At 44.0% G+C, this 16,050-nt stretch overlaps 1 protein-coding gene across 7 annotated transcripts in view; it reads left to right on the top strand.

Moving 5' to 3' along the window:
• DYSF (dysferlin) overlaps nucleotides 1–16,050 on the top strand; it is a 378,584-nt gene that overhangs the window by 193,844 nt on the left and 168,690 nt on the right. For all 7 annotated transcript variants that reach the window (XM_077478068.1, XM_077478062.1, XM_077478063.1 and 4 more), the window contains exons 8-10: nucleotides 5,096–5,158; nucleotides 11,271–11,321; nucleotides 12,531–12,561. In XM_077478068.1, coding sequence (XP_077334194.1) covers nucleotides 5,096–5,158; nucleotides 11,271–11,321; nucleotides 12,531–12,561 — 145 coding nt within the window. The remainder of the gene's footprint in view (nucleotides 1–5,095; nucleotides 5,159–11,270; nucleotides 11,322–12,530; nucleotides 12,562–16,050) is intronic.

Genomic DNA, 16,050 nt, shown 5'->3' with positions numbered 1-16,050 from the left:
ATGCAGCCACTTGTGCCCATCATATGCAGCCTCTTGTGCCCATCAAATGCAGTCATTTGTGCCCGTCAAATGCAGCCACTTGTCCCCATCATATGCAGCCACTGTGCCCACTGACCCCCCAGCAGCACCCCCAACCTCCCCCGCGCGTGGCTCTGACATTGTGGCACTTCCGCTGCAGCATGTGTCTCCGAGTCCTCCGCTCCTCTTCCTAAGCACCAGGCATCCAATAGGGTGGTCTGGCGCTTTGGCCAATCAGGAAACAGGTCTAATGCCCTGCCTCCTGATTGGTGGAGAAGAAGGTTATTATATATAAAAAATTAATTTGCTATCGTCACACAAGTGGGTGGGATCAGGGCGCACTCTCTGCACCCCGAGCCCACCCTATTTTAAAGCCTATTATAGCCTCTGGCTCTAATCAGGTGCTTCAACAAAAAGTACCGCCCCCGCCATAGGAATCCATTGTCCAGCATCCTAAAAGGGGCCGGGTGCATGACTGGGGGGGGGGGGCGCCCGTGCGCTCACAGTGGGATAAAAGCCAGCTACCTATGCATCTCAGCATACATATTTATAAAAGAGATCATATAACAGGCATACAATCTCATGCCTGATGAAGGGGTCTTGTGTGGCCCAAAACATTTCACTTTTCCCTTGTGATGATCAGTTTAACCATTTCCCACCTTTATATATATATATATATATATATATATATATATATATGCGGCCTTGGGTTGAAGTATACCAGGATCATAGTTGCAGTTCCAACCATGGTATCAATCTTTCCAGAGGGTAATTCTCTAGTATATAAAATGTATGCTAGCGGCTATATAGCTGCTGGATCACTTTTACAGGTGGAGTGTCCCCTGCCAGTGCTGCTTTTACCAATGGGATGGGAGAGCCCAGTAACGATGCGACTAGCCACATCTGATGCCCAAGACAGAGTGAAAGGAACTGACATTGTTCCTTTTCCTCTGTGACGTCAGAAACTGGAAGCGCTGAGGATTTAATCGCTTCCAGTTTGGGTTCTTTGTTTACTGACTTGTTACGCCCAGTGAACCAGCCAATTAGACTGATCTGTGTCTGATTGGCTGAATTGGAGGCCAAAGGAGAAATATGGGGTCTGGGGACCTGTCACGGCCCATGCTATCATCCCTTGTGATAGCAATAAAGTTGATAAAAAAAAAAGAAAATGAAAAGGTACGGTATAAAAACTAAATGTTTTTAATAAAATGAATGACATTTTTTTTTATCCCCCCCCCGTGCTCATGCGCAAATGCGAATGCGCACGTTAGTCTCTCACGCACATGTAAATGGCGGGGCGCACCACACATGTGAGGTGTTGCTGGAACACCAGAGTGAGAGCAATAATTCCAGTATCAGACCTCTTGTGTAACTCTAAACTGGTAACCTGTAAAGGCTTTTAAAGCGTCACCTATGCATAATTTAATGAACCGTAGTTTGTTGCCGTTCGACAGGCGTTTGCAACTTTACAGCATGAAATATATGAATATATGGTATCTACCAAAAATCTTTTAGATTTTACCCCAAAAAAAATAAAAAATGGGTATTTATATTGTGTTTGTGCTCGCTAAAACTCATGAAAGTGTAACATAAAATATTGCAACACCCAACAATTGATTCTCTAGGGACTCTGCTTAAACAAATACACTGTTACCAAACCTACCGCCTTTACATGAATGAATGACTTGTATAGTGCTACAATTGCGAACTGAATCGCCTGAAGGCACTTGATCCGTCCTGTGCTTTTCTTAATCTTATAAGAGTTGGGTCTTGAGTTTTTTCTGAAGGTCCGATGGTTTTCTTCCATGCGGATGTTAGTGGATAGAGCGTTCCATAGCCATGGTCCTTGGACTGCGAATCTTCGTTCTCCCTTTGATTTGTAGCGGGATTTGGGGATGAGGAGGAGGTTTTGGTTAGTTGATCGGAGGCTGCGATTGGGTGTGTAGTGTTTTATTTTCTTGCATAGGTATTGAGGAGCGTTTCCTTGTGTGCATTTGTGGGAGAGGCAGAGGGTCTTGAAAGTGATCCGATCCTTTACGGTTAGCCAATGTAGGGTCCTTAGGGATGGGGAGATGGATTCCTAGGGTTTTTTTTCTCGTGACTAGTCTTACTGCCATGTTTTGGACGACTTGTAGGCGTGCAATCTGGTATTTGGATAGTCCCATGTAGAGGGAGTTTGCGTAGTCGAGTCGGGAATTGATAATTGTTCCAACCACTACTACTTTCTCTTTTTCTGGAATGAAGGGGATGAGTCTGCATAGTAGGCGGAGAAGATGGTGAGATCCACTGACTACTGATCCTATTTGTGCATCCATCGACATGACTCCGAGACTTTTGGCTTTGGTGCTTGGGGATATGGTCTGTCCAAGGATGGTGGGTGGTGTCCATGGGGTCTTAGTTTTTGTATTTCTGTTTGCGTTGAGGAGAAGAACACACACACACTTGAATTTTAAAGAGGAAGTGGGTTTTACTTGCTCTTTATTTCCCTGCAAAGGTAAAGCATAATGGGCTACTATGCATTACACTGAAGACCATGATGTCTCAGCTGTCCCCACTGGCCGGGAGCGTCCAACTTCTCCCCTCTTCATTCCGGGGCTGCGAACTCCGGCTCTGTGACTGGCCGGAGTCACGTGACTTCACTTCCGCACATGCGCTGGAGCCGCCAGTCACGGCATAAAGGGCGCATGCTCTGATGGCATCGGCGCATGTGCCGTAGTGATCGGCGCTTGGCTTTTTAGTAAATATCTCCTAAACCATGAAAGTTTAGGAGATATTTCAAGCACCTACAGGTAAGCCTTAATATAGGCTTACCTGTAGGTAAAAGTGGTTGTACAGGGTGTACAACCACTTTAATGACATCATACACACGATCGGATTTTTGGCAGGAATTGTGTGATGACAGACTGTTTGCCTAAAATCCGACCGTTAGTACGCTCCTTCAGACAATTGTTGTCCAACTTTCCACCAACAAATGTTGGATGACAGGCTAATAAATTTTCGGTGGACAACGATCTGTTGTCAGATTTTCCTGTCGTCTGTAAACAAATCCGTCACACAAAAGTCCAAAGTACAAACACGCATGCTCGGAATCATTGCTCACCAAACACGACATTAGCAAAAGGTGCCCAAAGGGTGGCGCTCAAGAGCTGAAATTCCTGATAGTACGTCACTAAGTTTGTGTTTGTTGGCCGACAATTGTGTACCATTTGTATGCAAGACCCTTCACAAGCCCTTCAGACAAAAGTCTGACTCTTTGTCTGCTGAAAATCTGATTGTGTGTACGAGGCTTTAGTCTGTAGGGTTTAATATTGAGTTGGCCCACCCTTTGCAGCTATAACAGCTTCAACTCTTTGGGGAAGGCCGTCCACAAGGTTTAGGATTGTGTCTATGGGAATGTTTGACAATTGTTCCAGAAGCGCATTTGTGAGGTCAGGCACTGATGTTGGACAAGAAGGGCTGGCTCGCAGTCTCCACTCTAATTCATCCCAAAGGTGTTTTATCGGGTTGAGGTCAGAACTCTTTGCAGGCCAGTCAAGTTCCTCCACCCCAAACCCACGCATCAATGTCTTTATGGACCTTGCATTGTTCACTGGTGCGCAGTCATGTTGGAACAGGAAGGGGCCATCCCCAAACTGTTCCCACAAAGTTGGGAGCATGAAATTGTCCAAAATATCTTGGTATGCTGACGCCTTAAGAGTTCCCTTCACTGGAACTAAGGAGACAAGCCCAACCCCTGAAAAACAACCCCACACCATATTTCCCCCTCCACCAAATGATTTTGACCAGTGCACAAAGCAAGGTCCATAACGTGGATTAGTGAGTTTGGGGTGGAGGAACTTGACTGACCTGCACAGAGTCCTGACCTCAACAAGCCAGGCCTTCTCGCGCACAACAGTGCCTGACCTCACAAATGCGCTTCTGGAAGAATGGTCAAACATTACCATAGACGCACTCCTTGTGGACGGCCTTCCCAGAAGAGGTGAAGCTGCGAAGGATGGGCCAATTCAACATTGAACCCTACAGACTAAGACTGGGATGTCATTAAAGTTAATGTGCGGGTAGAGACAGGTGCCCCTATACTTTTGACAATGTAGTGTATATGTAAGGCCAGAATGTGTTTTTCAGCTTTGAATATAATGGGGAAGGGTTAAAATTCCCATATGTGTCCTGTTCAGGAGATTTCTCATGATCTTCTGTTTGAGTGACACGGCTGTACTGGGGTGCAGACGTGGTCGGAGGTGGTTTTTTTGGGGGAAATACCCCCCCCCCCCACCACCCTCCTTCTGTGGCAAAGATGGCCACCGGGTGGTGACACAAACACTCAGTCAGTTTAGTAACATTGAGCCTGTTAAAAGTGCAGGCTGGCGTCACTGAGCAGGGTTTACTACAATGACTGGCAGCACTGTGCTTAGGGTAAGGCAGGCCCGGCATAAATAAAGACGCTCGGTCACTGCCCACGGTGCTGGGCAGGAACTCAGTAATGCTGAGCCTTTGATTTTTACCAGACTCAGCGTTATTGAGTTGCACAGTGGACAGAGAGTCCAGTATGGATACTCCGGCTTCAGTGCCGCCCCCCACCAAGCCTTCCTGAGCGCCATCGGAGGCAGCCACCTCAATTGACCTAATGGGTGCCTGGAGACCAAAGAGGATGTAAGAGGAAATCTCTACTAAGACAGTTCTTTACTTCTCTACAGCAATAGGTGTCCCCAATTGGAAAAAAAAAATCTCTATTTCTTTTCTTTTGCAGCATGGTCAACAGAACCTATGGAGTCCGGTAATAAAAACCTGACCGAGGTTCTAATCTTTCTAGACATTACAACTAAATGGCCAAATGTTACCTTTTAAACCAAATGCCAGGCAGATATAAATGAGACTGTGATGGTATTTTACATGACAAGTTTAGGGTCACTGAGTAAGCTGTAAGATGTCTCCAAATAAATAAAGTCTGCTATGCATCACACTGTCCATTAAAGTCTTTACCAAATAAATATCATTAGTTCAATGTGTTAATACCTCCAGCCTACTGTTCCTGGTCATTTGTGGCACATCTAACTGATACCCATTCCTCTTTTTACAGACATTTTTCTTTAACTTCTTTGAATCTCCATCTGACCTCTTTGATGAACCCGTGTTCCTTACGGTAAGTGTCTACCAGAAATGGCCTAGGTCAGTGGTCTCTATGCTTTGGTTGGTTCCACCCACACCTTATTGCTTGGTCTAAGGATGCCAAAGAGACAATGAGGTCCGTTGCTGTTGGGTCAGAAAATGTTTATTTGTGGGGAACTTGCAGTCCTTACAGATAGGTGAGTTGGGGGAAATAAATAAATTGCCTGGGTTTTCCCCTGGCCTTTGATGTGGGTCATAGAATTTGAATGGATATTTATTTGTGTCTTACTTAAGTTTGGGTGTTTCCACAGTTAAAATTATAGATGTTATATGTGCAGAACTACAAGATATGTGCATTTTGGGCCTGTAGCTGTGTATCTAGTTCATAGTGTAGCTGCCTTGTCATTGAGAGATGGTAGACCAGTTACATGAGTGTTGACCAATCTAGTATGGTCAGACTCGGAGGAAGCCTGGAAGCCTTTGATCTTGGGGGGGGGGCACAACCCGATAGATCAAAGTATGCAATGGGGCCTCATTAATTGGTGGGCACCGTAAAAGTCGAGTGTTTCTAAAGCCCATGGTTTATTGTGACAACCAGTTTTATACCTTCCAGCATCAGCTTACTTTGCAGCTCTTGGCATTTGGTCACATGACATTTCAGACATGAGTCTGAAAGGAAGTTGGTGCTGGAAGACTTCTCTCTGCCCACCATGTGTCACTGGCTGCAGGCCCCACTTTGATTAATGTTAAGGCATCTCTAATCGGGGCCACCAGCCCAACATGTCTCATTAGTACTGGCCTGGTGGTGGGGGTTGGACCCTACCTGCAAATGCCCTACCTGCCCCCCAGCCCAGTTCTCCTCTGCTCAGACTAGGAATTGATTCCCTCTGCAGATATTTCAAAATAGATTTACCTTTTCTTATTGATGTTTATCCCCCAGAAAGATCCAGTGCCCCGGGGGGGGGGGATAATCTTGGGCTTGAATCTGTTTATCCCCCAGAAAGATCCAGTGCCCGGGGGAGTAATCTTGGGCCTGAATCTGTTTATCCCCCAGAAAGATCCAGTGCCGGGGGAGTAATCTTGGGCCTGAATCTGTTTATCCTCCAGAAAGATCCAGTGCCCAGGGGGGGTAATCTTGGGCTTGAATCTGTTTATCCCCCAGAAAGATCCAGTGCCCGGGGGAGTAATCTTGGGCCTGAATCTGTTTATCCCCCAGAAAGATCCAGTGCCCGGGGGAGTAATCTTGGGCCTGAATCTGTTTATCCCCCAGAAAGATCCAGTGCCCGGGGGGGGGGGGGGGGTAATCTTGGGCCTGAATCTGTTTATCCCCCAGAAAGATCCAGTGCCAAGGGGGGATAATCTTGGGCCTGAATCTGTTTATCCCCCAAAAAGATCCAGTGCCCAGGGGGGATAATCTTGGGCCTGAATCTGTTTATCCCCCAGAAAGATACACTGCCCAGGGGGGTATCTGTCCAGTCCAAATCATGCATGTTCGGCCTGTACAAGCATACATATTTATGTCAAGGTCACCCTAAAGAATGAACTATTAGCATACCTTTCTACTGCCATTTAATGTTTGTTAAGAGAGACCAAACTTTATTTTAGCTTTGGATAGATTTGAGTTGAACTTTCAGTTTAAATGAGCTAAAAGCATTCCAGTTGCATTAAAACAAAATATGTTCAAAGACTTTCAGTTAATTTACTTTAGAAAGTAGCCACAGCAAGAAAAAAAGCCAACCCCCTGCCAGCAGCTGCAAAGAGGGACCCCTGATTTCTGTGTGGAAGCAGTGGCTTATCTGCAGATCTGCAGGCTGGACACACCCCTGTAAATTAGAGCCCGAATTCTCCAATCAGCAAGAAGCATGAGCTATGGGCCCAAGTCAGCAGGGGGTGTGTCAGCAGGGCCGCTGATAAGCCAGTAAGACTGGCCCTGTTGTACCGGGCCCAGCCACCAGGGGGGGCCCAGGCAATATAAACAGGGATGAAAGAATGCATAGTAACTAATTAAAAAAAAAAAAACGAAAAAAAAAAAAAGTGTAGCCCTCCCCTTCTTCAGCCTCACCTTTAACTGTAAACAATGCTGGAGTGGGGCTGAATGGGGGAGAGCCAGGAGGGAGACACAAGGACATATGACTAGAGCTATACAAGTTCTGCAGGTAACAGGATCTGGAGCACAGTTACATGTAACTGGCCGGCTGCAGTGTCTTCCAGATATCTATGTGATCAGCCAGTGTACAGGTTATCGATCAGCCTCCCCTCCCTCTTGTCTTGCTGGTTACTTTTTTTTTTATCTGCCTAACCTGACCTGCACATTGCCTGATCACACTGATAAGATTCCTGGAAGACTCTGCAGCAGCTTTTAACCATTTCAGCTTATAATCAACTATTTAGCCAGAGCTCTGTGTGTGCTGCACAGATTGTTTGATATTTTAATTATTTTTTGGAGAAGGATTTACTTCTGAATCAGGCTAGAAGCTTCACAGACCCATTAACTGGTTACTGTCCTCAGTAATCCTGACCAGTTCACTGTTTGGAAGAAAATTTGTATTTTGGAAATTGGATGTGAAGCTGTCTTCTGTCACTTGGTTGTACTTTCAAAGAAAAATCACTGACTTTATTTTGCAGAGGTGGTTTAAATAGAGTGGATCAGCCCTGTGATACTATATACTTGTACACTGGGTTCAGCCATAAACGGAGTCTCTGACCATCTCCTGAATCAATCATGTCTGCGATCCCTAACCATCTCCTGTACTATGTATGCAGTCTCTGATCATCTCCTGTACTATGTATGCAGTCTCTGATCATCTCCTGTAGTATGTCTGCAGTCTCTGACCATCTCCTGTAGTATGTCTGCAGTCTCTGACCATCTCCTGTACTATGTATGCAGTCTCTGACCATCTCCTGTGGTATGTATGCAGTCTCTGACCATCTCCTGTGGTATGTATGCAGTCTCTGACCATCTCCTGTGGTATGTCTGCAGTCTCTGACCATCTCCTGTGGTATGTATGCAGTCTCTGACCATCTCCTGTAGTATGTCTGCAGTCTCTGATCATCTCCTGTGTTATGTCTGCAGTCTCTGACCATCTCCTGTGGTATGTCTGCAGTCTCTGACCATCTCCTGTAGTATGTCTGCAGTCTCTGACCATCTCCTGTGGTATGTCTGCAGTCTCTGACCATCTCCTGTAGTATGTCTGCAGTCTCTGATCATCTCCTGTGTTATGTCTGCAGTCTCTGACCATCTCCTGTGGTATGTCTGCAGTCTCTGATCATCTCCCGTAGTATGTCTGCAGTCTCTGACCATCTCCTGTGGAATGTCTGCAGTCCCTGACCATCTCCTGTACTATATCTGCAGTCTCTGACCATCTGGGGAGGGGCGAGGGGTGGGGCTGGAGGAGGGACCAGGGTGGAACTGAAGGGGGCCCCGTCAGGTAGGCTGTACGGGGCCCCATGATTTCTATCAGCGGCCCTGTGTGTCAGATTTCTGCGGAGAGACCTCTGCTACCAAACAGAGAGCAAGTGTCCTTACTCTGCAGCTGCTGACCAGGGATTGGCTCTACTCAGGCTGTGGCTACTTTTTAAAGAAAATTAATGGCATTGAGCACCTTTTTGTTTTGATACAACCAGAAATGTATTTGGCTGATTCAAAATAAAAGTCGAGTTGGGCTTGAACATATGCAGTTGCTGAAAGCCATGTGGGGTGCCCAGGGTGCGCCTAAAGAATGTCAGCCTGTTTTTTTTTTTTTTTTAATTGGTCTTACCGCCCTGGTTGTGCTGTCTAGTAGAGGTACTTGAATCAGAAGACTGGCTAAACAGAGTTATATATATGTTAGCCATTTTAGTGTCCTACCACTTTAGGTTAGCAGGACAGTTTATAAAAGAACATTTCTTGAAACAAGTGTAACAGAGACAAGTGTATCACAGATGACCAAATAGAAAAATGAATATGTGGCGCTGACTCAAAAAATATATAATAATAATATATGTGTAACACTAAAATAGCACTAACAAAACCGTTCTAAAAACGAAATGCTAACTCCTCAAGTGCAAACAATCTTCAGTATAATAAGCAGTAACGATCATACATTTTGCAAAAAGATCTAATAAAGTGCAAACATGGAAATAAAGTGCAAACAAATCCTCCAAAAGTCGAGTATGAAAAGAAGTAAAAAACTCCAGTGACAGTTCATAAAGGGAAAAAAGTGCATGTGCAAAGCAACCAAACAAAATCCACTTCATCTAATTGATATCATCATCCGTTTGCCCCAGCCTCTCACCTCATATAAACCCCTACAGGTCAAATCAAGCCTTGGTATGGATACACACTGGATCCTCAGCAACCGATCAACTCCCACAGATATTCACAGCACTACCGGTACCAGGGTAAATTCCAGGCTCATCAGATGTAATAAATTTGGGCCGTGACCGGAAGTGACGACACCTGGCTCCTCACTGACGTGTTGCGTCACTGAACATGTGACTTCATCAGGGAGGTGCCAGGTGTCGTCAATGCCGGTTGCAGCCAAGACCAGAAGTACCCTACAGAGCTGTACCTACGATTTTTAAACTGTAATGCCACGTACACGCGATCGGAATTATGGTTAGAAAAGGGTCTGACGGTTTTCCCGACGGAATTCCAACGGAATTCTGCTCAAGCTGTCTTGCCTACACACGGTCACACCAAATTCTGACCACCAAGAACGCGGTTTTGTACACTACGTACGACGGGACTATAAAACACATGATCGGAATTTTCGTCGGAAAAAGCTCTGATGGTTTTCCCGACTGAATTCCGACGGAATTCGGCTCAAGCTGTCTTGCCTACACACGGTCACATCAAATTCCAATCATTTATAACGCGGTGACGTACAACACGTACGACGTGACTAGAAAAGGGAAGTTCAATACCCAGTAGCCAATAGCTTCTGTCTCGTAGTTGAATCTGAGCATGTGTGAGTTTCTGTGCGTCTGAATTGCATACATACGATCTGAATTTCTGATAGAAAGTTTTTCCGTCGGGAAAATTGAGAACATGCTATCCAAAATATCCTATTTTGCTGGTGGGAATTCGGCCAGCTAAATTCTGATGGAGCATGCACACGGTCGCATTTCCTGATGAAAAGCTCTCATCTGTCTTTTGCTGGCCGGAATTCCGATCGTGTGTACGCGGCATAAGTTACTACATGTTTTATAATAAATGGGATTGTACTATTACACTATGGAGCCCCTTCTCTTTGTTGCATGACTTTATTACATCTGATGAGCCTGGAATTTACCCTGGTACCGGTAGTGCTGTGGATATCTGTGGGACAGGGTCAGACTGACAACTCATAGGGCCCCCGGGCAATAGGAGATTATGGGGCCCCCAGGCAATCAGAGATTATGGGGCCACACAGTATACAATCACACAGTATACACATACATGTACACACAGTATACACAGACGTTTCTATTGGCTGAGAAGGTACTGGAGGGGTGGGGCAGCTATAATCTCAGGATTTTTAGACCAAAAGGATGTCGGTAAGGGACATTTCAGAGACAGATGGAAAAAAAACACAGATTTTTATACACTGTCCCTGGTTTTACTGGGGCTGGCAACCCTGATGGGGTCCCCTAGTCGCCCGGAGGCCCTCGGGCAGTGACCTAGTGGCCGAATGGTCAGTCCGTCCCTGCTGTGGGATTATTAGATCTTATTATTATTATTAGGTTTATTAGATCTTTATGCAAAATGTATGATCGTTACTGCTTATTATGCTGAAGATTGTTTGCACTTGAGTTAGCATTTCGTTTTTAGCACAATTTTGTTAGTGCTATCTATTTTAGTGTTACACATATATTACTATTATACATTTTTTGAGTCAGCACCACATGTTCATTTTTATATTTGATATTTTGTGTGGAAACACTTTTTTTATGTTGGCAGCTTAACTTATTAGTCATTAGAGCCAGCCTAGGTTTGCGCATAAGTTCTTTTCTCTTTTTTTCGTATCACAGATGACGTTGCTGTACTTGCACAAAGTGGTAAACCTAATGCACTGAGCAGTTTCATAAAAAATTTTTAAGTATATACCAAAATGGTGTGGCTGATGTTTTGTCAGTAATCTGCAGTATTGCATTGTGCTCACCTTGTTCACATTCTCTGTATTCAGGTGCTAGACTCCCGCTCCCTCAGGACAGACTCCGTTATTGGAGAATTTCGGGTAAGTTTGTATCTACATGTGATTTAGGGTGCACATAAATTCAAAATGTAAAGATTTGCTAGATTTTAAAAGGTTAATTGTGCTCAAGCAGTATTCTGAACAAATGTACCATTTATCTGGAATTCTTCCTGAATAACAGTACTTCCCAGTATGTGAGTGTGCCTAGGCACTTTCTCTGACTACATCCTCATAGCTGTATAGCTGCAGTGTGAGATCTAAGGCACAGCTGCCTCTGATGGGAGCCTCAAGAGATATGGAGTGAGATTGAGAATTGTCATTACTGTGCTGCTCACTGTTCTCCTCACTAGAGGTATGAGGAAGCAAAGTCCTGCCTCCACCAACATGGCTGCCTCCACACAGAGGCACAGTGCAGAACAAGGCATGATCATTCAGTAGCGGTGAAAGATCAGCTGCAAGAAGATCACAGCCAATAATGGTGACTAGCTTTTTGCCATTTAGTGGCCACTTATTGGGCACAGCTTCCAGAGTTAAAGTGGTTGTAAACCCTTTACAACCACTTTTTGCTACAGGTAAGCCTATAATAAGGCTTACCTGTAGCTACACTGGATATCTCCTAAACCTGCACGGTTTAGTAGATATCCCCTGTGTCTGCACGTGCCAGCATCATTGGCACATGCGCACTGAAGCAATGGCAGTACATGCTGTTGCTTCAGTTAGATTGTGCTGTCACTGGTGGCTCCCATGTGCATGTGGGGGAATGACGTAATCGCGGCTCTGGCCAATCACAAAGCCGGAGCCCACGATACCCGGGAGCGATGATGCCGGCCGGAGCGGTGAGCGAGAACCGCTGCCGGGGCTTCAATCTAAGGTAAGTAATACATAATGAGCTAGTATGCTATGCATACTAGCTCATTATGCCTTTGTCTTGCAGGTTTTTTTTTTTCGTTCTTTTTGTTCGTGGGTTTACAGCCACTTTAATTTCCTCTTTAAAGTGAACCTGATCTGTAAGATCAGCAGTTAGAGCAGGAACCACGAGGAGGTTGATATGACTTCCCTTGTCCAGAATTCCCTTTAGTGCCCCATCTGAGATTATTTTGTCTTTGTTATGCAGACTGGCAACCTGCTGGCCTCTTGTTCAAATGGAAGTTACTTAGTCACCAGCAAGGCACTCCTATTGGACAAGTGGCTGGCATTTGGGCAGGTTTTTTGTGGTAATATTTTAAAGCATGGTCTCTTCTCTCCATACAGATGGATGTTGGAATGATTTATGGAGAGCCAAGTAAGTACCATTTTTTATGCCCAGGTATTTGGATATCCTAGACAGGACAAAACAGCAATAAACATTGTCAGGGGTATAGAAAAGTGCAATCAATTATATTTAGGCACCTGGTCACTGAGGATGATGGTAGCCATTGCATGTGTACTTGTGTTCTGTAGATATCTGCTGATTGTTTCTTTCTAAATGACAATGTCCACTTAGAGGTCACATGGTGGAAATTACAGTGGTAGTATGCCGCCATGGATTGGCACCAGGAAAGGAAAGCTACAGTAAGTATTTGATACAATTTTTCATTTTCCTGGTGCCAATATGGAAGATAAAAAATAATAATAATTTTGGGAAATGCTATAGAGGGAGAGAGGGAGGTTTGTGGTTAAATTTGTAAAATAATTTAGACAGACACTTTACTGTGCGAATATGTCAATCATTTGCATGGCCATTACTAGTCTTTGCCATAATTTGCTTAATAAATTTACTTCCTAAATTTGTCAGCTCCATCTAGTGGCCATAATGCATTATTTTCCTGAAATACCTCAAACAGGAAAATACAGTATTATTACCACTAGATGGTGCTGATGATCCTAGAAAAGAAGTGTTAGGCAAATTACAGTGAAATTACAGCGAAGATTCATTACAGCAGTGCACATGATTGACACATTTGCATAGAATTAATTTTATATTTTTTATAAATAGACCCCTTTAAAAACATGTAGAGTTCCCCTGAGCCTGTACTCCTCACTGGTCCGGTATAAGAGCACTCTAACTGAATCCGGTCACCAGACTGAACAGATAGATAATCTGAGATTCTGACAGGAGAAGCCACAAGCACAAGTTGCTAATATTGATTTCTCCCCTACTCAGGATGAGATTTATTTTTGATAGATGAAATATCCATCCTGCTTATTGTGTGGTTAGCCAGTGGAGCCTCTATTATAGAAGATATGCAGAAGGTTTGGTTTTCTGCTTCAAGATTTATAGTCAAAGGATGGGGGATACAGAGAGTTCAGAATAAGTCAAAGGCTTTCTGATTATTTTATTATTTATTTTACATACAAAACTACAATACAAGTAAACAGAGCACAAAATAAAAAGAGAAAACAGAGGGGCAAAAATGGTTAGAACTACAGAACACCTCCGACCCTAACCCAGATCCAAGGAGAAAAGGTGGGGGTAATGTTTGTATTCCAGATTAGGGGACCAACCTAGGGTGACAACGCTTCTCCTTAATATAGTAGATACATTATAGTACAGTAAAGGAGTGTTGTCACCCTAGGACAGGAAGTCAAGACCATTTGTAAGGCAGGGCAAAAGGGGCAGCTGCCCTGGGCCCCATCATTGTTGTGGGGTCCAAAGCAGCTGCCTCGTACTTGGCAACTATCCCAGTTTAAATTCCCGTATCCCTTGAAGTTTTAGTCCTGTGCCGTGTCACGAAATCTCAGTGTAAAGTTCTTTTGCTGCTGCCCAGCTCTGCTCTATTGCCATATACAGATGACTCACCTACAGACCCTGTGTTTACATGTAAATAACCGGCATTTAATGTGTAAATAGCGGCAGCATTAATACGTAAATAGTTACGGACCGTGACATTGATATGTAAATAGAGGCAGCATTCATATGTATATCATGTCCCCCTGACGTGCTATCTACCATCACTTCTGCTGAATGCTGCCCACTGGGGAGGTAAAAGGAGCATGCTTGAAAGTCCTGCCTACAAATATAGTCATTAAGCCTAACATCAGCCTGTTCTACAAAGATAAGCAAATTGGAGGTGGAGCCCTTCTTCAAAAGAACCTGGTGCCACAGCACCCTAAATTTTGGTGCATGTGAATGTGTGACACACAAATGTGAACGCAGGCTAAATGTCTCAGTTACATTGGTGGTCAGTGAAAATCTTCTCATTACATTGGGGCTTGGTGTACAATCCTTTCATTCACACTAGTAGCCAGTGTGAAGGACCCCCTAGTGGTGGTCAGTGTAAATCCCTCCTTGCATTGGTGGTAACTGTGAATGCTCCTATTAGTGGTCAGTATAAATCCCCATTACATTGGTGGCCAGTGTTAGAAACACCTCTTTATATTGCTAATCGTTAAAAAAATCAAAATTTGCATTTGTGGTCAGTTTCGAATACTCCCTTACATTGGTGGTCCATGTAGAAACCCCCTTTAAATTGGTGATGAGTGTAAATCCCACTTACATTGGTGGCCAGTGTAGAAATCCCCCTTTATTGGCTGTTGATGTAAAATCCCCCATTACATTGGTTGTCAGTGTAAATTCTTCATAAAACATTGGTGATCAATGTACATTTCCCTTTACATTGGTGGTAAGTGCATAATTGCCCTTACACTGGTGGTCAGTGTAAATCCCCCTAATATTCCTGGTTGGTGTAGAAAGGTCACCTTACATTGGTGGTCAGTACAAATCTCCTCGACAATGGTTGTCAGTGTAAATTCCCCCTTACATGGAGGTCATTGTATATTGCCCCTTACACTGGTAATTGGTGTAAATGATCTTATTACATTGGTGTCACTGTAGAAATCCCTCTTGTTTATATTAGTGGGTGGCGTAAAATCCCCCATTAAATGGTGGGGATTTTTTAAATCAGTGAGCAGTAATGCTGTGCACTAACCTCTTGAAACCAACCATTGAGCGGTAAGGATATGCAGTAACCTCTAGGAACCAATAAGTGAGGAATAATAATTATCAGTAACCTCTAGCAACCAATTAGTGAGTGATATAGATGTCCAGTAACCTCTAACAATCAATCAGTGAGTATTATTGATGTACAGTAATCTCTTGCAACCAATCAACAAGCAGAAGTCATGTGCTGTAACCTCTAGAAAATAATCAGTGTGCCATAATGTGTGCTGTAACCTCTAGCAGCCAGTCAGTGAGCTGTAATGCTACACTGTAACCTCTGGCAACCAATCGCAATCGCTGCCTGATCTGATTCGGTAAAGAGAGAGGGGGCCCAAGAAAATGTTTGCCCAGGGTCCAAACAATATTAATGATGGCCCTGCAGGAAGTGTATTACCAAGAGAATCACTAGGTGAAAATAAAGCCATTTTTACATAGTCACATAGTTATGTTGAAAAAAAAGACACAAGTCCATCTAGCTCAATTAATTGATAAAAAAAAAAGAAAATATCCATCCTTTACCCACAGTTGATCCAAAGGAAAGCAAAAGCCCCCCAAAAATTATCTAATTTGTTCCAATGGGGGGAAAAAATATTTACTGATCCCCCAGGAGACAGTTGGATATTCCCTGGATCAACTTCCCCTGGCATTGTTACCTCTAAAAATTAGTATCTAGTTATTTGTACATTTAGGAATGTATCCAGTTCTTTTTTAAAGCAATGTACTGAGCTGACCAGAACCACCTCTGGAGGGAGTCTATTCCATATTTCCACAGCTCTTACTGTAAAGAACACTTTCTGCGTTTGGAGATTAAATCTCTTTTCATACAGATGTAAAGAATGCACCCTTGTCCTC

The sequence above is a fragment of the Lithobates pipiens genome, unplaced genomic scaffold (assembly GCF_037356315.1).
Source record: "Lithobates pipiens isolate NorthernLeopardFrog02 unplaced genomic scaffold, aLitPip1_a1.2 Scaffold_13, whole genome shotgun sequence".
Lineage (NCBI taxonomy): Eukaryota > Metazoa > Chordata > Amphibia > Anura > Ranidae > Lithobates > Lithobates pipiens.
This window is presented reverse-complemented; position numbering and strand designations above follow the sequence as displayed.